Source organism: Diabrotica virgifera, chromosome 6 (genome assembly GCF_917563875.1).
Source record: "Diabrotica virgifera virgifera chromosome 6, PGI_DIABVI_V3a".
In the NCBI taxonomy this organism is placed as follows: Eukaryota; Metazoa; Arthropoda; class Insecta; order Coleoptera; family Chrysomelidae; genus Diabrotica; species Diabrotica virgifera.
The window spans coordinates 252,447,592-252,470,964 of record NC_065448.1 but is presented as its reverse complement, the minus strand read 5'-3'; the positions used below and the strand labels follow the sequence as shown (position 1 = coordinate 252,470,964).

The 23,373-nt window shown below is 32.0% G+C and overlaps 1 protein-coding gene and 1 long non-coding RNA gene across 3 annotated transcripts in view; both read right to left on the bottom strand.

The window, feature by feature from the left end:
- Positions 1–1,261: 1,261 nt before the first annotated feature.
- Positions 1,262–23,373, bottom strand: part of LOC114338273 (calmodulin) — an 82,385-nt gene continuing 60,273 nt past the window's right edge. The window contains exon 4 of one of the 2 annotated variants that reach the window (XM_028288875.2): positions 1,262–2,214. In XM_028288875.2, coding sequence (XP_028144676.1) covers positions 2,186–2,214 — 29 coding nt within the window. In that variant the 3' untranslated portion in view covers positions 1,262–2,185. Of the gene's footprint in view, positions 2,215–6,709; positions 6,849–23,373 lie in introns of those variants that run through there. The other variant, XM_028288870.2, reaches the window with a different exon arrangement.
- Positions 17,316–22,619, bottom strand: LOC126886837 (uncharacterized). The gene is made up of 2 exons (XR_007698782.1): positions 20,193–22,619; positions 17,316–19,940 (listed from the first exon to the last, which is right to left on the bottom strand). It is a non-coding gene; the product is annotated as an uncharacterized LOC126886837 (long non-coding RNA).

Sequence of the window (23,373 nt, the reverse complement as noted above, 5' to 3'; positions counted from 1 at the left end):
TGTATTTTCTTTCAATTTCATTCAATTCTAAATAATTTCAATTCAAAATCAAAATAATTTGGTTAAATTCAGAGCCGTCAAAAGTTTAATCCGTTTAGTTAGTTGATCTTCGCACGTGATGACACATGGTCTCCGTGAGCAAAAGTTTAAGGTGAATGAATTTCAATACTAACTGCGCTGATAAGCGGGTTCGAACCCCAATGGAAACTTTTATTTTTTTTATACATTTTATGATTGTAAGTTTATTTATTATATATTTTTTTCAGAAAATACGTATTTAGTTAAAAAAAATTCCTACATTGTTCAGAAATCATTTGTGGCATTTTTCAATGTGTTTGTGTGTGTGTTTTATTCTTTTATTATTTTAATTTTTGGCACTGTTTTAATAAAAAATTTTGGAAGTAGTAAGTATTAAAATTAGTTTAATATTTAAATAAAATATAAATAAACTGTTTAAAGTATACTAATTTCGTTGAAATCATATAATAGAAGTATAACATCTTACGTGCGTACAAAGTACACACACATTCTTTTTTCTTCTCAAAGTTCGCATCACCCTTTGGAATGTTGTAGCATTTATAAAATACTGAAATTCCAACTATAGCCTCAGGTTTTCTTAACATTCTGTTTTTTGATTCATTCGCTTATGTTGGATTATAAAAAAGTTAGGTACTTTATCAAATAGCCATATTCTTCATCAATACAGGGTGTTTCTAAATAAGTGCGACAAACTTTAAGGGGTAATTCGGCATGAAAAAATAATGACCGTTTGCTTTATAAACACATGTCTGCAAATGCTTCGTTTCTGAGATTGGGGTGTTGAAATTTTTCTTACAAACTGACGATTTATTTATTGCTCTAAAACCGGTCGAGATATGCAAATAAAATTTGGTAGGTTTTAAGAGGTAGTTGTTATTGTGCATTTTTTGGCATACAATTAAGAATTTTATATTCACCATCGGTGTGCATACGGGTCATATTACCCGTTGCATGGTGACGTGCAAAAAATCACTAGGTGCTGAATAACGATGTTAAAACAATAAGAACTTACTTGCAGAACCTCGTGATATTGTTATATAAAATTATATACTTACCATTCAAATGTATACCTGATAACATCCGGAAATAAAAAACACACTGATTTGGTCCATTTAAACAGAATTAATACAATAAAACTTCAAAAAGAAAAATAAAAACAACTAAGGGCAACGAAAAATCAAAGAGAACGTTCAAAAGGCATGTTGCGGACAGAAAAATGAGATTAATTCAAATATTTTATTTTAAATAAAGAAAAAAATTCTAACATAAAAACTTTATAGTAATAATATATTGGGTACCAGTAAGTCACAGGAAAATATTTTAGTCACATTTATTTCAAATTTAAACATCTAATAATTTCACATTGTAACGGATGCGTTACTGGATCTTAAATAGTAAGAATAAATAAAAAAATTAACAGGCTTGAATAAAAACGAAATCTTACAATAAGAAAGGGAGTGGTCTTAAGAAATTAGAATAAAATTTTTGTTGTAAAAAATTTCGATCAATTTCTAAAGACCATTTCCTGTGATACAGTAAGAGCCAAAAAATATTAACATTTCCATACGCATCACAGGATGACAATAAAAATGTGCTTACTTTCCAGCAAATTCAAATCCTAGACTAAAAATGTAAAACCTACAGTACAAGAAAGGGGAAAAATGAATGAACATGTCAAAAAAGGGGATACATACTATATAGTAAGTGCACAGATCAGATGTAATTTACATCACAAAGTATGAAAAAAATTGAAAGTGTCTAATGCTGTATCCCCTAAACTAACATCAAATAGAACGATTTTTTTATCTTCATTATATATACGTGTTTTCATACTTTGTGACTTTGTAACTCTTTTTAAACTTCAACTAGACATGTAGCACAGAATTTGATACAGTACAAGAATCGCCAGCGACTAGATCTCGCCAACGACTCCTGCGAAAGAAAAACAAATATATTACAAAAATTTACACAATTATATTAATTTATAAATATATTTATTAATTAAATTTGTCTTGTAAATCAAATAACGGTTAAGTTATTCACTTTAGTGGACCCGGCCACAAAGCAAAAAGTTCGAGGTGTTGAAAAATGTAGACAATGAGCCGGGATGAAACAATGGAAAGCTGAAAATGCAACTCTGGTTTCCTCACTTTGAAGTCATCATGGTGACGAACTCTGCAACAAAAAAATACGTTTATCCACATTCCTATCAGTATTTTTATTATAAGATACGATATAATGTCGACCTGCACCCATCTGTTTAATGGATAAAAATTATTTGATAAAATATGTAATTTGGTATATTAAAAACTATAAAAAAACAAGGGGTGCCCGATATAATGTTGTCTTGACTATAATTAACAATGAAAAATACCTTTTTCTTATACATTTAAAAAAAATCCGCAAGGCAGATGTTATTTTATCATTCGAAACAAAAACGGTCTTTTGTAATTTTTTTCAGTTGATCTCTTTAGAGTTATAAACAATTTAAAATCAAAGAAAAAAACGAAAGATGACTTTGGTATATTAAAAACTATAAAAAAACAAGGGGTGCCCGATATAATGTTCTCTTGACTATAATTAACAATGAAAAATACCTTTTTCTTATACATTTAAAAAAAATCCGCAAGGCAGATGTTATTTTAGATTTTTTGGATCATTCGAAACAAAAACGGTCTTTTGTAATTTTTTTCAGTTGATCTCTTTAGAGTTATAAACAATTTAAAATCAAAGAAAAAAAAGAAAGATGACTACTTTCAAGGCTCAAAAACATAAGTAAAAAATATAATTTTTGGAATTATCAAGGGTCAATTTCTGATATCGAGTTCAACTCCAGTTTAACCTGAATTTTTAGTGAACGTCAGTTTAAAGTCAAAATCGTCTTTCTCAATTCACGTTCAACCGATGGCAGTTTAAACTTGAACGATGCTTGAACGCTGGAATTCGGCCGTTCAAAGATTTCTGAACCCAGTTCAGATGCATTCATGGATTACGCATGCGTTGTATTAACACGAAACGCTGTCATAATATAAATATATCCTATTTTATTATATTAAGCCTAACGATAAAAGATAACATTATTTTTGTTTTTATACAAAAACAGCATAAAAAATGTAGTTCAAAATGGCGACAGTTTTTTACCTTTTGCCATCTATTGGCATTTCTCGAAAGCTGTAGAACGTGCACTGACATGAATGTGCAATTAGAAATGCATTCCAAACAAAACCGAAGTTCACCGGTGAACCTGGTTCAACTGAACCATAGATTACCGCAGGTATGAGAAATCGACCCTAAGTATCTAAATTCAAGTTCAAACTTTATTCTATCAGTTATTGATCAATATTTTGGACTTTTTCATTTTAAAGCATTGCTTTTCAGTTGTTAATGCCAATCTTCCCATACGGAACTTTAATAATTAACAATTAAAAAATTGGCAAAAATTCTTATGGGGACCTGATAGAAAAAGGTTTTAACTTGAATTTAGGAACTTAATTATTACAAAAATATTATTTTTTACTTGTGTCTTTGAGCTTTGAAAATCGTCATTTTTCGGTTTTTTTTGTTTAGTTTTAAATTGCTCATAACTAGAAAACGATCAACTGAGAAAATATTCAAAAGACCTTTTTTGTTTCAAATGATCCACAAAATCTAAAATATCTGTCCCAGTCGAATTTTTTTTAATTCATAGAAAAAAAGGTAATTTTTTTAATTAATTGATTATAGCCAAGACAAAATTATATCGGGCACCTCTTGCTTTTTATAATTCTTTACATTCTAAATTACATATCAAATAATTTGTATCCATTAAAAAGATCAGTGTAGGTCGACCTTATATCGGATCCTCTACTATTATTGATGAACATAAAATGTTAACGTTTTTTACAACTAGTTATTGCACACAAATACAAACAGAATTAAGTTTGTTCGTTAAGCCTATACATTAGTGTGATTTTAACATGCTCTACTACATTGTCATGGAAATTAATATTTGATAATGTATTTTTCCAAAAATTCTGAAGTCCTAGTGGAAATAAGATCTTAATTTGTACACTGGGATATACCCTCCTCAATCCATAGGTCCAGCCGGCTACACAATGTTTACTAATTTATTACACGGTTACTATTCGGGTTGGGCATCACTGGGTCCTATATTGCAGCATATTGGACTTCCTATTTATCAGTCAAATTTACTCATTTGAAAAATTCGACAACAGCGCCTACCTCGGTAGTTTGTTGTTACATGTGGTGAAACTTTTTAAGTTATGATGGCGGCTTCACAAAAATACAGTAAGTTGTAGTGTTTTTCTGTACTTTAAAGCAGAGGTCGGCAACGTTTTTAATGTAAAGAGTGAAATCCTAAATTAAAAATTCATGGCGGGCGCAACTATTTTTTGACCTAACAAATATATAAATATAAACGTATAAAAATATACGTTTTGGATTTCTTGTCTAAATTAACAATAGTTTAAGGGCGCATTAAAATTTATTGAAGGGCGCAGTGGCGCCCTCGGGCGCCGCGTTGCCGACCTCTGCTTTAAAGTATTGATTGTTTTTACTGTATGTTACTTGATGATTAGACATATTTGTGGTAAATATATATTTGAAAATAATTACAACTGGACACGTTAGCGGTCCTCTAAAGTTTTTGTCCAGCATTTTGGACATTGGGACTTAGTTAGCCAAATATGTTACCATACTCACATTTTTGAAGTTTAGTTACAGATAGTAAAAGGATATTGATGGAAAGTGCATTGGAGGCTATTTTGACAGATAACGATTTTTTCGTCAGTGAAGATAGCGATAATGATCAAAGGAAATGGATTTACAGGAATTTAAGCTGTATGTTGGAAGGTCACTAGCTCTAGGTGGTAAGCCTGCAAAAGTGGTAGACAAGCTAGTGCGTCTATTTCAAGAAAACCGGAGACACCTGAAGATGAGGTGCCATTATTCCTGTAAAAAGATCTACAGTTTCCAGTTACCGCCTATAGATGCCACGACCATTTGCCAATATGCTGTGTCAGCAATAGAAATTCTTATCGTGTTGCCTAAACCTCTTGGATGAACTAAGAAGACGAGGTTCTTTGGTACAGAATGCAAAATGTATATATGTATTTCTCCTGAACGAGAATGTTTTTTCAGTTTCATACTTAAATTAAGTCAAAGCTAAGTCCTCATGTCCATTATGCTGGACATGTCATATTATGTTTGTCAAATAATTTTATTATAGTTTTTATAGATTTTCGTTTATTGTTTTCACAAATGAGGAGAGAAAATAGAAAATATTGTTAAAATAATAAAAACTTTTTTCTTGGGGCTGAAGAGGATACAAACAAAAATATGTATTATACAGGATAAAGAGCGACGTATTATACATAATTTGTGTTTTTCTCTAGAAACTCTTGTGTTTTTCTTGTTCTTCATTCATAATTTGTTTTGACACTGTTCAAAAATTATTTTTGAACTCGTAAATGAAGCATAGAGCTTCAGTGAAAACGTGCAGTATAGATTGAGTTATATTTTGCGCTAAGCTTATCAGTGATAAGTTATCACCTCATTCCAAGCTTTCCTTGACCTCTTATCTCGTCCAAGAATCCTGCCTTTGGTTCTCGATTTTGAGTTTGTGTTCGATTTTTACCATTATCTGATGAGATCCAATATATACCTAAAGATGTCGTAGTGTAAACAAATAGAATATCAGAGAAAAAAGGCATTCATTCCTTCAGGTACCTAATACGCAGCCCTCTTTAAAATTGAATTAGAAACATTTATTTCTTGAAGATGCTATCTGGAGACCTACACAAGATAGCCATATCAAGCATTTTCTGAACCAGTATTTTTGACAACGCCTTTTTACTAACTTCAGCCTTAACGCAAAAAATGAGTTGGTCGCTTCCATAAAATAATCGGTTCTGTGTTACTTTATGACTGTCTTAAAATTGTATAGGTCTGATATTACGTTTCTATACATTTTTCTTTAGAATGTCTTATCTATTATACCTGTTGGTTCGAAGTAGTCCTTTCAGAGAGATTTTACATGTAATAACATTGGGCCTTATAAATGTTTTAATGATATATCACAGAACTGTAACTATGTGCTGAGCCAGTACAGGGTAGTTGCGTCGTTAATGAAATATGCGCCATTTTAGACCTTGTTTCCGATGCATAATGACACAACTGTAGATAGGGTTGAGGATGGGGTGATTAAATTAAGATAATGAAATTCAAACTAAATGGAATGAAAATAAAAGCCATCGTTGTAAGAATAAACGCCATACCGATGCTCCTGGACGATTACTCTTCATTTAATCCCTATTTTAAATATTTAAAAAGCGTTTTTTGCTCTCCTGAAGAATTTTGCTTTTTGCAGTTACGTCATTCTACTTCCCGACCGGCGATATTAAAGTTTAGCATTATATCACAGGAATTCTTTAATCAATTTTATTTGAGATTTAAAAGTAAAACTGATTTATCAAGAAATCAAATATACATTTAAAAAAACTGTAATTTATGTATAACTTAAAATCATGAACATTTTCTAAAAACGGAACAAGTGTTCTGAACAGAACTAGAAGTGTTCTTATAAACAGAAGTTAATTTTGTTAGTTTTAGAAAATAAAAGAAATTGTCGAAATTATGTATAAAAAGAATGGCGTTAAATAAAACTAAAACGAATGAGCAAAACTATTTATTTACATTTTATTCTTATTCTATTATCATTAATATAGTATCTGTAAATTATAATATATTCTTCTATTTTTCTTTGTAATCAATAATATCTTAGTTGGCCAAGAGGTGACTTCTAATAAACTCTAAAAATAAAAATAATTTTAGTTAAATTAACCTACAAGAATAAAATAATGTTAATATAAAAAAGTATGACATTCTTTTAATAAGAAAAATTTCCATTTACCTTCACCTAACATGTAAAAAGAAGAACACACTTGACACTTGGCTAGAAAGAATATAAAGCACATTTGAAGCGGAAGACAATACACATGGAGTATCATCTTGAAAATTTTCGACATTTCTTTTATTTTTCTCGTGTCACTAAACTTAACTAAATCTAACATAAAGGCATCCAATAACAAATGTTAAACTCATTCACTGTATTAAGACATCACAAAAAAACTATATGATGCATATAAAATATACATTATTTATATAGATTATACATCATAAAGTCGCATAGAGTGGTGTTTCACATAAAAAGCTGGTCAAAACGAAAATTTCGATTTTCGAAACGAAAATTTTGAGCCGATTCTTGTTCCTGAAGCAGGCGGAGTCATCTGGCACTATCCCTTTCCCAAATATCCCAACCAAACAAATTAGACAACTGTCACTTCGTAACACGTTTTGTCTGTGTTTAGTTGTGCGACTTTACTGTTTTGTATGATTTGTGATTTCTTTAATTTTATAATTGAAGTTATTTGTGTGAAAGGATTATTTCACTATAAAGAGATTAAATTATCTACTTTCATAAGTTTTAACTAAAAACGAAAATATTGGAATAGTACAAGCTGACAAGAAGACCCATTATGTTATAAAACATTAAATTTTTTAATGCAATTTCTTTATTAAGATGAAATTATGGTAAATCGATTACTTTTTAAAACTAGTGAAATAATATAACCTCTTAGTTTAAAATAACTATTTTCAATTTGTATTCTCATCGCTTTTGTTTCATCCCAGATTTTACCTTGTCTTTATAGTTGCATTACTACATTTGCCAGAAACACCAATTTTACGAAAAACATTTAATATCCCGTCTGTCTCTTAGGATAAATCCTGCATGATATTGACAGAAATGACAAAGAAAACAAAGTGGCCTTTCACAAAATTAATTGTATCTCTTTGTGACCCAAACTCTCAATAGCTGTTTTGTAAAATTCTTTGGACTTGAAATGTTGGCGTTGTTATATTGAATAATTGCACTTTATATCCATTTTTGTTAAATTAAAATAGTATGTTAACTGGTTTTACAAACTGTTATAATGAAAGGACATTTACGTGTACATGTTATAATTGCATACTATCATATTATTATATAACTAGACGGTGTTGACTGATTGTTTACTAATTTGTATTCTAAATAGCCAATGAATAAACTGGTAAGGTATAACCTTGTCTGAGGTATATGAATAAATAATCAAATCTCTTCACTGCCCTCTACTCTGCTTGAGTGTTTCTTGAATTTCCCTTTAACCAATATTTCATGGCAAATAACATTTCAGTACCAAATTCAACGGTGGTTAGATATTGTAATTCTTTTTCATTTTTTATGTTCAAATCTTTCCTGTGGTTTGTTCCATTTCTGATTCTGTGGTTCTATATTCATATTGTACCGTTTCCCATCATTGACTGTTCTTATTATGTATCCAACAGATCTCCCAATCTCCCCATCAGAAACAAGACTCCGTCGTGGTATACGGGCTCATTATACTCGGTGAGACATCCACAAACTATGGAACTGGATTTCGTTAGAGGCCATACTTCTGAAGGTGAAAAAGAACTACCAAAAGTAGCAAGAAAACAGCAACGATGGTCCGGTAAAGGCCCAAAAAGGTACAATGGGCGAACATGATCTCAAAAGAATCCAGATGTGATAAGGTTCTTGCCTTTAACGTCCATCCCTCAACACTGTACAACATTGTAGACAGTACATAGCATCTAATGATACGCCACGGAGTAATCACACTCGGGTCTCTTCTGCAGAATAGTGCTTTGATTGTGAAGAACGTACTTCTGGCTATGTCGATTCTAATTTTGACTTTATCATCAGGATCCCATTTATCGTTTAGTCAGCATCCCATCTGAATTATTGTTCAGACAAAATAAACATTAAAATTCAATCAACTAATTACAGGGAGCAACAATATTTAAACAGTAATGTAGTTAAAAAATTAGAACGCTTAGGACGAATTAGGAAAGAAAATTATAAAAACTCACTTTTAAATTATTCTTAGGCCTTTACAACGAACTGAAATTACTTTTTTTAATCTACTCGTGACGAACTATCAAATCTAAAAAATGTACTTTGACTACCTACTTGGCTTTTGAACAAGCTTTGCACTACCAACTTTCATACATTTATATAAACTATATGCGTTTAATTAATCATTTTTTAACGCCTTTAGCTTCAGGTCTAAAGACTCCAGCAAATAATTATCAATAGCGAGAATGTACTGAATTGTAGTGAAACGGTAAAACATCTTTATCACTTGCTCAACATTCAGTGTGTAAATAATATACAAAAAGGAATATTCACACCACCGTCTATCTCGCCATTCCGAGAAACGTGCTTTGCAATTTATAAATCTTCAGTCAGACTTTGCTAGAAAGACGAAGCAAAGAATATCCTTTGCGTATAGCAGTGGTTAATACATAACCATGCAGTCATCCACAAAATTAGGGTATTTTGGATTATATAGAAGCAACCTACTAGCTTGACATTAATCTGTTTCTTAAACCACTAAATATAGTGCCCTTAAAGGGGAGATTAATGTCAAACCAGTAGGTTGTTTCTATATAATCCAGAGTAAACTAGTCTGTGAATGTTATACTTGTCTTTTTCCTTATGCCTATTAGGGCGTCGTAACCACCGTTATATGGGAAATATATTCTATGCTTCATCTTCCTAGCGAAGTCCGCCCGGAACAAATATAGACAGCGAAACACTTGTCTCAGAATTATGAGATAGACCAAGGTGTGAATATTCCTTTTCATATATTATTTACACATATTACACAAGGGGTAGATTAATGTCAAGATAGTAGGTTGCCTCTATACAGGGTGTAACAAAAATACAGGTCATAAATTAAGTCACATATTCTGGGACCAAAAATAGTTCGAATGAACCTAACTTACCTTTGCACAAATATGCACATAAAAAAAGTTACAGCCCTTTCAAGTTACAAAATGAAAATCGATTTTTTCAAATATGTCAAAAACTATTACAGATTTTTTATTGAAAATGGACATGTGGCATTCTTATGGCAGGAGCATATTAAAGAAAAATTATACTGAAATTTGTGCACCCCATAAAAATTTTATGGGGGATTTGTTCCCTTAAACCCCCCAAACTTTTGTGTACGTCTCAATTAAATTATCATTGTGGTACCATTAGTTAAATTTAATATTCTTAAAATTTTTTTGCCTTGTAGTATTTTTTCGATAAGGCAGTTGTTATCGAGTTGAGGCTTATTTTTTAATATGTTTACATAAACATTTTATGGGGGTTTTGTTCTTTTAAACCCCCCAAATGTTTGTGTAAGTTCCAATTAAAATATTACTGCGGTGTCATTAGTTAAACACAGTGTTTTTAAAACTTTTCTGCCTCTTTGGATTTTTTCGAGAAGGCACCTTTTATTGAGATGTGGCTTCTTTTTTAATATGGTGCAAAATATACCTAAAAGTGTAAACCATACATAAATCATAATATTATTACCAAGTCTCCATAATCGTACTTAACCATATACAAATATGTGGTGGATTTGACAAATATTTAAAATATCTTGATGAAAACTGATTTTTCGAAAAAGTAAAAAGTAAAGAGACAAAAAAAGTTTTAAAAACATTGTGTTTAACTAATGGTACTACAATAATACTTTAATTGGAACGTACATAAAAGTTTGGGGGGTTTAAAGGAACAAAACCCCCATAAAATTTTTATGGGGTGTCCCAATTTCACTATAATTTTTTTTTCTTTAGATGCTACTGCCATAAGGGATCGTTCAAGTATTACGTAACGCAGGTTGGGGGGGGGGGTGTCAAAAATCTTCAAAAATTGCGTTACGTAATAGTTAAACTCCCATTACAGTGCGTTACGTAGGGGGGAGGGGGGGGGTCAAAAATCTTCAAAAATCGCGTTACGTAATACTTGAACGCTCCCTAAGAATACCACATGTCCTTTTTTAATAAAAAATATCTAATAGTTTTCGATATATTGGAAAAGATCTATTTTCATTTTGTAACTTCAAAGGGTTGTAACTTTTTTTTATATGCACATTTGTACTAAGGTAAGTTAGGTTCAATCGAACTATTTTTGGTTCCAGAATATGTGATTAAATTTATGACCTGTATTTTTGTTACACCCTGTATAATTCAAAATTCAGTATTACAATATAATATCACTGATCTCGCCTTGAATAACTTCTTTGCAGGAGCCTGAAACATTTTAGACCTTAATACGCTTAGAATACATATAGAAACAAATACCGTGTACAAAAATTTACTCATGCCACCACTAAGCACATTCCCAAAGCAAGACTACAAACTGACCAGCTCGAAGCGTGTGACGGGTACCGATTGAAAACTATGAGCGAAAGAGCTCGGAAATCTGCAAAGAACACTACCAGTCACACAGGTTGCAATCAAATTTTTTGATTTATACTAATGTAAAGCCGGGATCCGACGGAACGTGACGAGGCACGTCTTGAGAAATAGAAAATATGTAATGCCAAAAAAAGATAAAAAGTAAAAACGGTAATCAACGCACCGTAAAATAGCGATACTTCCCTCAAAATTTGTTGTTTACTATCCTTTGACTAGGACCGAACCATCTATTCATGGCCTGGATCGGCGCGAAGTGTCACATTGTTTGTCGGTAAATAACACGGTTCAAAGGAAGTAACAAGCTGATACAGACCTTTCAGACTCGGCTAGGGACTGATACGATCAGTGCCATCGTAATTTTACTATGGAGTGGTCTGACGACGTTGTGTTGGAAGTTTTATTATTGTATGATTTAACCATCTAACTAGTATGAACTAACTTACTAAAATTTCTATCGCCAACCGAATTGATCAAAAAGTAAATATTTATTAATTTCGAAGTAATTCGCAACATAGGGGGTCCCGTGGACACTTTTAGGTCGCCGCGATTTGATGGTGGTATTATAGGTTTTTTGGGTCGCTGAATCCAATGGAAGTGGTCTGGAAGCCCAAATGTGGTGCGTTTAATTGTTATTAACACATTCGCGGACACGCTGTCATTTTATACACGTATTCTTATGGAGTAAATGACTTCATATGCAGTCATGACCGCGAATGTGTTAACAAATTATTGTAAAATTAGGTGTTTTTCAGGAATTATTAGAAGCCCTGTAAATAAAGTGATAGTGTTAAGGTCTTCTCTGGTGTATTTTTGGTCGCTGAATCGAATGCGACTAGTAGCGATTACTCAAAATATGTTCTTATTTTGTTAATAACAAAATGATACACTCACCGGCAGAGAAAACGGGCACCCCAAAAAATGGGTCATTTTTAATGTCTTGTATTTCCTAAACCTGATGTCCGATTTAAGTAATTTTTTTAATATGTTATAGCCTTATTCTTTATCAATATCGCTGTAATAATATTGTTGCTAGACAGGTACATTGTCATTGTATACAGGGTGTACGAATCAAACTGTGTTTTTTTCTCAAACTTTGGAACACCCTGTGGAATGTTCTAGCTTTTATAAAATACTGAAATTATAACCAAACTATAGCCTCAGGTTTTCTTAACATCCTGTTTTTTGATTCATTCGCTTATGTTGGATAATAAAAAAGTTAAACACTTTAACAACTACCCCTGTTTTTCGTTAATACAGGGTGTTTTTAAATAAGTACGGCAAACTTTAAGGGGTAATTCTGCATGATAAAATAATGACAGTTTGCTTTATAAACGTATGCCCGCAAATGCTTCCTTTCCGAGATAGGGGATGTTGAAATTGTTCTTACAAACTGACGATTTATTTATTTCTCTAAAACGGTTTGTGATATGCAAATGAAATTTGGTAGATTTTAAGAGGTAGTTATTGCGCATTTTTGGGGTACAATTAAGAATTTATATTCACCATTGGCGTTCATACGGGTATAAATATTTTAGACATATCCCGTATGCACGCCAATGGTGAATATAAAATTCTCAATTGTATGCCAAAAAATGCGCAATAACTAGCTCTTAAAATCTACCAAATTTCATTTGCATATCACAAACCGTTTGTCAATTTGTAAGAACAATTTCAACACCCCCTATCTCAGAAACGAAGTATTTGCGGGCATAAGTTTATAAAGCAAACTGTCATTATTTTATCATGCAGAATTACCCCTTAAAGCTTGCCGTACTTATTGAAAAACACCCTGTATTGACGAAAAACAGGGGTAGTTGTTAAAGTGCCTAACTTTTTTATTATCCAACATAAGCGAATGAATAAAAAAACAGAATGTTAAGAAAATCTGTGGCTATAGTTGGGTTTTAATTTTAGTATTTTATAAAAGCTAGAACAGTCTCCACAGGGTGTTCCAAAGTTTGAAAAAAAACACAGTTTGATTCGTACACCCTGTATACAATGACAATGTACCTGTCTAGCAACAATATTATTACAGCGATATTGATAAAGAATAAGGCTATATATAACATATTAAAAAAATTACTTAAATCGGACATCAGGTTTAGGAAATACAAGACATTAAAAAATGACTCATTTTTTGGGGTGCCCGTTTTCTCTGCCGGTGAGTGTAGTTTATTCGCCGAAAAGCTCGAAATGCGTCTTTTTCATAGTATTTTTATACGCTAAATCGATTGCCGCTAGTCGTGATAGCTTAAACTACGTTCCGACTTTGTTTATTAATAAATTATTGCAAAAATAACGGTACGTTCACTCACGGTTTTTGCTCTAAATTTTAAAAAACCACTTGGATTGACATGGAATTTGGCATACACGTAGCTAACATGTCAAACAAAACAAGTGATATTGTGCCGATGTCTGCTTTTACCCTGGGGGTGAGTTTCACCCCTTTTCGGTGATGAAAAAAGAAACCTTTAAAATAAGTCCGGAATTGGATAAACTGATTAATTCTAAACAACTTTTGTTCTATACAGTTTTTTCACTAACTCAATATAACTCAATTAATCAGTTTATCCAATTCCGGACTTATTTTAAAGGTTTCTTCTTTCACCCCCGAAACGGGGTGAAACTCACACCCAGGGTAAAAGCACACATCGGCACAATATCACTTGTTTTGTTTGACATGTTAGCTACGTGCATGCCAAATTTCATGTCATTCCAAGAGGTTTTTTAAAATTTAGAGCAAAAACCATGAGTGAACGTACTATAAACTGTTATTTTTGCAATAATTTATTAATAACAAAGTCGGAACGTAGTTTAAGCTATCACGACTAGCGGCAATAGATTTAGCGTATAAAAATACTATGAAAAAGACACATTTCGAGCTTTTCGGCGAATAAACTATCATTTTGTTATTAACAAAATAAGTACATATTTAGAGTAATCACGAATAGTCGCATTCCATTCAGCGACCAAAAATACACCTGAGAAGATCTTAACACTATCAATTTATTTACAGGGCTTCAAATAATTCCTGAAAAACACTTAATTTTACCATAATTTGTTAATAACAATTAAACGCACCACAGTTGGGCTTCCAGGCCACTTCCATTGGATTCAGCGACCCAAAAAACCTGTAATACCACCACCATCAAATCGCGGCGACCTAAAAGTGTCCACGGGACCCCCTATGTTGCGACTAGACTATAACGTGGTGTGCCAAACTTGCCCTCTTTTCTTTTTACTATTATATATTTTCTATTTCTCTTTGCCAATGTAAACTGGTGAAGAGTGCTACGCCACACTCCATCGGATCCCAGCTTAAGCTAACGACTATTATCAAGTGCAATATTACATAGTATAGTAAAAAAGAAGTGAAGTATAAAAACAATAATAGGGTTTTATTTAGAATCTAGCGCATAATTCTAGGTTTTATTTTATTTTAGCAGCATGTGATTTAAATAATTATACTGTAATGGCTATTTGTAGTTATCTACCTATTTATTTCATAAAAACTTTTGTGTTTTTATTTTAATTATTGTAAACCAAACATGACTTGAAGTATTATTTGATTAAATTTACATTTTTTATACAATCTGGTCAAAGCATAAGATTTTTCTAACAACGAACACCAAAAAATAAAAAACTGTTTAAAGAATTGGAAACTGATAATACTTAGCACTAATGGATGATTTATATAAGAATGTAAGATAAAAATATGGGAATTAAAATCGATATTTATGGGCTGAAAATTATATAATTGAAAGACTTTAAAAATAAGACCTGAATCGTGACAGAAAACATTGGTATTTCGTAAGATGAATAGAAAAACTTTTCACAGAAAGAAAGAAGAAACAAAAAAGGCAGGTCATAAATTTAATCACATATTCTGAGACCAAAAATAGTTCGATTGAACCGAACTTACCTTAGTACAAATGTGCACATAAAAAAAGTCACAGCCTTATGAATGTGGCATTCTTATGGCAGGAACATCTTAAAAAAAACGTGAAAATTGTGCACCCCGTAAAAATTTATGGGGGTTTTGTTCCCTTAAACACCCCCAAATATTTGTGTACGTTCCAATTAAATTATTATTGTGGTACCATTAGTTAAATAATGTGTGTTTGAAACTTTTTTGTCTCTTAGTACTTTTTTGATCCGCCAGTTTTAATCGAAATATTTTAAACATTTGTAAAATCCAACACATATTTTTACATGTTTTGAACATGCTACATGAACTATTTTTGGTTCCAGAATATGTGATTTAATTTATGACCTGCCTTTCTGTTACACCATGTATATAAAGTAGACTTTAAGCAGCCAAATACTGGTTAGGAAGAATTAAATAAACCTATTGAGTAATTTTTGCCCAAACTTGGAATAAACTAAAGTGTTGATAACACCAAAATAAACCAGAATTTATAACGCTATAATTACCTACCAGCGTCCCAAGGAAGGATGATATTATTTAAAAGGTTCCGAGGAAAACATTTCTTATTAATACTTTAATCGAGTTTCAGAGTAAAGTTTGTGCCTAGTAACTAAAAAAAGCCTCACCCGGAATATTAAAAAAGTAAGGATATTAAAAATGTATTGAATTGGAAATATTCTTGAAAAAGAACATGAGAACTTTATTTAATGAGACATAACGAATCTTTTTGGCACTTTATGAGGCGAATTTTTTACGTCCTTACAGAAATTAAAAACAGTGTAGAATTCACATCAGCATCGAAAAGTTTGTAAGGAAATGTAAAACAAAATAATATGGAAATTAAAACCAGCTTATGTTTCATTTCGATTCAGAGATAATCCACCACCCATACTGCCGTCCTAAGCCAAAAGGGCGTATCTCAAAATTTTTCGATTTTTATATTATGGTTCTTAAGGACCCCAAATACAATGTTTAACCTATTTCCTAAGTGAAAAAGATGCATTTTAACTCCATAGTGCCTAAAAATTGGTAATAAAATTAGACGCATCTATAAGAATGCTTATAATAAAATACCGATAAATCGCAATAACTCAACAACTTAAAATATTGAGATGCGTCGTTTTGGCTTTGAGGACGTTTTGATGACGGCAGCATAGCTGTTTCTGTCTCTAAATGTCTTCAGTGGGGCTACATGAACAGCTCTGATTCGAAACGAAACGAAACCGTGGACGAAAATAATATGGATTAACAATCTAATAGTTTCCATAAGTGAAAGAAATATGTGAGGTAGAAAAGTCATCTCAATGTTAAACAGTATTTTATGGGACCAAATAATAAAAAGAGGATATATGAGACTATAGTGAACAGTATTACTCTATACAGCTGTGTATAGAAACATAAGAGGACCTATGGATCCACCGGACAAAGTGAGATTGGAAATCAGAAAATGGCGGAGAACGTTTTAAACTGACATAAAGTAGTAGTATTATTATAGTTTAAGATTGACAACGCTATACAATAATAATTATATTCATTTGGTATGGAATTTTTATCAAAAAATTTTATTACTTGAAATCTAAAAATTTAAACTTTTCTCTAGAGAGTGAATTACTTTTATTTAGTACAACTTAACCATCATGTATGACCAGATACAACTGTATATGGCATAATTGATTTTTAAGAAGCCCAAGAAGTTTATTACGCAAACTCGTTTTAATGGAAAATATATTTTATAAAGCCATAAAAAGTAGCTAAATCAACATGAACAGTATGAGACTACTAATGTCAAGAATTTTATCAAATGTAATGCATTTATATGAAAAAATTCAATATTAAAAGGTATTAAATGCAAAATAATATGAAAACATCAGGTTTAGAAGATATATAGGAAAACCCATGTTAATAATACTTGAATTGGTCATATCTGTCAGTTTAAATTTTTTTAATACAGAATAGTAAGATAGAATGACCAATCAAAAATTAACCTGGGTTTATAAAGAGAAAGAAGACTACGATATTACTTAGGTGGATTCAGATATATTTTATGCACAAGACAACATATACAATCACTTATGAAAAATTATCACTCACATTCCAAATTTTACAGTATTTGTCCCAATTATAAAACATTGTTTTTTTTATGGAAGCCCAATCAGTCATAAACCAAGATATTTACATGGAGGAGAATTTACACCTACTGTTCGGTGCCATTCCACTACTCATGGTTAGATTCCCAAATCTAAATAAATAAATCTATCTCATCCACTGAATTTTTAGTGATGTATAGTAGTAACTAGCCCCACGTCACATTTAGGACGTTTCCAGTTGAATAACTTTTTCCTTGTTTAATTTTCTATCTTGTGTTTTGGATTAAGCCTTGACAAATGTAGAAAGTAGTAAACAGTTGTTTGTTATACAAACTGCAGGTTTACTATGTTTGAATTTATCGCTATCATCATCATTGACTCGACAACCCTTGGTGGGTCTTAGTCTGTTCAAGAATCAGCTTCCAGTTCCATCAGCTTTACACTGACCTTTAAACCGTGCTCCGAGTGTGTATATTTTCCTCACTTCATCCGTTCTTTGGTTATAAATGTGTTAAATATTTTTATAACAAAAGAGTACCCAACACACTCACGCAAATATAAATATGGACAAAACACAAAAGTTTAAGCTAAGATCTGAAACCAAAGTTATGGAAAAAATTAAGGCACTTGGAAAGCAAAACAATTTTTGTTTATACGCCTTTCAATATTTACTATTACACTCCTGCTATATATCATTAATACATTGTCATCTAATTCTCAGCACTTATAATATGAGTTCATTTACAATTGTGAATAATACAACTATGACTGACATATTTGTTGCATATAAAAGTATGGTACGAATTAGTGTGAACACAATGTTACTTTGTTGGCATTTGACAACACAACTATGTCAAAGTAGTGACGGGTTAAAACTAAGTCACTAAGTAATGAAACATAGGGATTAAACTAGTGATTAGATTGTGCTTTCATTGAAGTGAGCTCAACTGAGGCTTTATTAGCTTCTTATTTTTAAAGAATACTACTCTCGAAACCCGCATTAGATTGTTGGTCTACCCTATTCCACAAACATACGCCTGTTTTGGATTACTTCGACAACGAATATTTGACTGTGCAAAATAAGAAGAACGAAAGTAAATTGCAAATTACATTATTGTTTATTGGAATAATTATTAGCGCCATTTACTTTTGTACTTCTTGTGTTGCACAGTAAAATATTCGTTGTCGAAGTAATCCAAAACAGGCGTATGTTCATGGAATGGCCCATAGTTAGGTCCTGAGAAATGTAGGAGGAAGAGAAAAACAACAGTAAGAGAGTTTTTGTTCATAATTATTCCACTGTGCAATTGACTTAATAAATGACAAGTGACTGATAATCAGACATCAAAAAAACATACACTGCTACATTGAAAATTGGAAAAGTGTTGTTTTTGTTATCAGCTACATATATTTTGGTTCAACGACATGCTGATACAAATAACACTGAAGAACTCCTTAAGGCCGGCCATTGGTAATGTTACAAGTATAGGCGATCCCATCACCTTTATAAAGTACACCACTCATAATCTAGAGCATATATGTATACCGAAAAATGCTTAACCTACTAACAATATATCTCGCTAATTACAGCCATATTTTTGCTACCCTACCTGTTGTGTATTTTTTATAAAAAAATGTGAAAGTTTTGCTTTTTTCTCAATAAATATAAGAGCGTTTATATCTAAATTACTCAAGTATTTAAATGAATTTCATGATAAAAGTCCGTTTAGCACTAGCCTATATGTAACGGAAGGATGTAACGTTAAAAAAATGTGAATTAATAAAGTACTTTTTGCGTGGTGTACTTTTAAAATAAATTTCTGGAATTAATAGAAATTGGCATGTGAAACGTAAATCTTGTACATATAATACACAAAAAGTATAGGAATCTGTAAGAATCTAAGCTCTGTTAATGTAGCAATTATGTATAAGATGGCGCTACGAAAAAAATTAAATAAACATCAAAAATTCAGGAGCGTAATGGCCCGTTTGAAACTTTCCTTAGGAAATTTCGGTACTTGACAAATATGAGTTTATTAGGGGTCCGGACAAATAATCCCGGACAAAAAATCCCCACAAATTATCCCCGGACAAAAAATCCAAGGACAAAAAATCCCCACAAATAATCCTCACAAATAATGCCCACAAATAATCCCCGGACAAATAATCCCCACAAAAAATCCCGGACAGATAATCCCCACAATTTTTTTTTGACAAAATATCCCCGCAAAAAATCGGACAAAAAATCCCCAAGAAATATTTTTGCCGAATAAAGTTGTCAAATGAATGCTTATAATCCAAGGATGGTACTAAAGATGAGAAATTTAGACTGTCTGTCCGTCGGTACGTCCGACCGCGCATATAACTACTCCGTCATTATGCCAGGTAGAATGACACATGAGGGGTCGAATGAACGGTTATAATCCAACAATGGTACTACAGATGAGCAATTTGGTCCGTCGGTCTGCTTGACCACGAATATAACTCCTCCATCACTGTACCAGGTAGAATGACAAATAAGGTGTCGAATGAAAGCTTATAATCCAAGGATGGTACTAAAGATGAGAAATTAGACCAAGGCTGTCTGTCCATCGGTCCGTCCGACCGCGAATGTAACTACTCCGTCAATATGCCAGGTAGAATGACAAATGAGGTGTCGAATGAATGGTTATAATCCAACGATGGTACTAAAGATGAGAAATTTGATCCGTCGGTGTGCCTGACCGCGAATATAACTCCTCCGTCACTGTACCAGGTAGAATGACAAATGAGGTGTCAAATGAAAGCTTATAATCCAAGGATGGTACTAAAGATGAGAAATTAGACCAAGGCTGTCTGTCCATCGGTCCGTCCGACCGCGAATGTAACTACCCCGTCATTATGCCAGGCAGAATGACAGATGAGGTGACGAGTGTACAGTGAACGGTTATAATCCAACCATGGTACTAAAGATTCACGCACGCATTTCGTTTCCGAAAGTTCCAATTTCACGCACGACGTGCGGGAAAGTAAAATACCTTGTAATATTGCATTATAATATATTATAATACATGCAATAAACTAATATTGAAAGTTTGTTTTTGACAACCTTGTCAAATAATTGATTTGTGTATTTTCACTTCTAAATAAAAATTGATATAACTCTATTTTTTGTGGCTTTTTCCAAACGTACGGCCCTAGAATAAATATTATTCCTAACTCGTGCGGAAAGTGTGTTCCTCGCACTCGAATGCCTGCCCGAACTCCGCTATCGCGTCGTTCGGGTCAACGGCGTCTCGTGCGTGAAATTATCACTTTCCGCAGTAGTTAGGAAAATAACTATTTTATGATGTCGATATTTTCCAAGTTATGGGGGGAAATAGTGACAGTTAGAGGTTAGAGTTAGAGCATAACTATTGAATTGTCTCGTTAATTATGAGTTTTACGACAAAAATGTAGGTACCTATAATACAAAAATAGAACTTAGTAGATAGAATTAACTTATACATAATTTTGAATTTTGATCTCTTTCATTTTTTTTACGAATATTTAAAATTGTTTCAAATATGATTTCCTACAATTATTTCTTTTTGACAATTTTTTTCGTGCGGTTGATATTTTCCGAGTTAGCGGGAATATATTAAAAAGGGGTGGGGAGCATAATTATTGAATTGAATCTTGTTTCCCAGCTGCCCCAAATTTTATAATTCTAACCTTTAGGGGAGGTCAATAGTGGTGTAAATTTAAAATTGCGACTGAATTCCGCTGAAGGGTTAGCCGTCATATTGATTTTAAAGGAGAACCGTTGATGCTAAATACCTCCACCATTTTCAACTTTTTTGCTCTACTGCTCATTATTTATAATAGTTCCCAGGTAGCAAGACTGTTTAACGCGCTCTATCTGAATCTGCGTTCCATTAGTGTGCAGATGGGTTATAGGTATAGATAGGGCTATTATAGCAATCGCCATTAAACCGGTTTTTGGTACGAAAATAGTGATTAGCAATTAAATTTAAGCATGAATTGTAATTTCGATTACCAAATATCGAATTCCAATTGTGAGTTCTTTCAAAAATCGTGCATGCAGCACTCTGCTTTGAATAACCCTGTTCAAAACATCCTATTTGTGATGATAATTGCTTGTCCTGAAAACGATAATCTTGATTGTAATACAAAAAAACCTATTCATTTTTGTAATTTCAAAAGTATTTGGTCATCATCATCATCAATGGCGTTATAACTCTTCGAGACTCTGCCACATTTTTTATTATTTAAAATAGATACAGCTCTCCCGTGAAAAGGAAAAACCTAGTAAAGTGACTTACTAGGTTTATGCTTAGTATCAATTGTGTGAAACCCCATGAAGCTCTTTATCGACTGGTACTTAAAACTTGTAAATACTTGCATTTTTAAGAAAGTTATTTCAGATGGAAAATCCTAGCAAAATGGTAATTTCAATAAATTTGGTTGGAAAAACCTAGCATCTTGTTATTTTTTTAGAATAAACATAGCAACTTATACAGTGAACGATACATTTCTACTTATTTCAGAAGGAAAAATATAACAAAGGCTTTTACTAAATATTTCCTTTGAAAAGTGTATATATAAATATTTTTTTTAAATTGGAAGTTCCTAATAACATACCTTACCATTTTTAAGCCGAAAGACAAAAACGTCATATTTCTAAACAAAAAACTAGCAAAGTCATTTACTAGATATATCCATATTTTTTCCGGTCATTTAAACTCGGCGAATTATTTTAAAGTGTGTATGCTAGGTATTTCCAATTTAATTCCGCTTTGGCGCGAAAACGAAGGATCTTTTACTATGTTCTTCCAATGCACTTCGTTAAATTATTCAGTCTGTCGAGCCAGTCTCAACTGTGTATACCTACATATACTCGTCTGGTGGTGAATTTGTTTTAATCTAATTATATAAAGTTTTGAAAACTATGTCTAAAAGAAAAAACATTATAATGGCTTTGGCTAAGGAAAATAAAGTAGTTTGTGTTCAGGAAGTGGGTGATCTTGAAAAGCGGTGAGTATTAGTTTTTACATTACAAACAAAGTACAATTTTGTTTGTTTGATTTTCAAAAAACAAACAATCAGTAAAATGGTAGATAATTCAAAAGAAATGCTGTAACGAATGCATTCTTTTTGTTATAGGTATAGTGAACTTGCGTCCTTTGGTCAAGATTGTTTGAAATCGATACAAGATACTGTGAAAGACGATTATTTGGTTGATAACCTGATGATGGACGGCTTACAAAATCAAAAGTAGGTTTCTAGATTTATTTATACGGACTTCTGATTATAAAATTAACATATTCTGAATAAATCAACATTTCTTGAAACAAAAAATAATATGAACCGACTTATTTATTACTGTAAAAGGTGATAGGTTACAACAAATTAATTTAGTTGATATTTAGAAAATTCGCATGTCAGCTGATTGTTAATAAATATTTAGGTTACCATTACTTATGTAACAAAAATCGTTATATTTGTGTGCAGTGGATATTCAATTACCAAAACATTTTTCTATTGACTATGTTTCGTGGAAATTATTTTAATTATCTTGCTCATATTCGTATACTAAAAAGTATTTCTTAAACACATTGTGTATTTATAGCAAATGTAGCAATTTTTAATTCTAAACTTCAGAAGTTAAAATATGTGTATTATCATTATTTTTAGAGTAATTTATAAACAAAAATCAAATAAACTAAGCATAACAGTTTATTCAGAAGAGCCTTCGAACTCAAAAGCTTTTGGTTTGGAGTATTATTACAATGATAATAATAATATGGACGTTTGTCGCTAGCATTTTTGATTTTTATTTTTTTATTTTTAGTGATAATGATAACCCCTCTACTAATGAAAACCATTTTTATGATATTCAACCAATATGTTTAGTAAGAGATATTAGGAAGGAAGAAAACACAAAAGTTTATACCGAATTAAAACCGCTACCATTAATTGATGGAACAAAGGATGGTAGTCAAAATG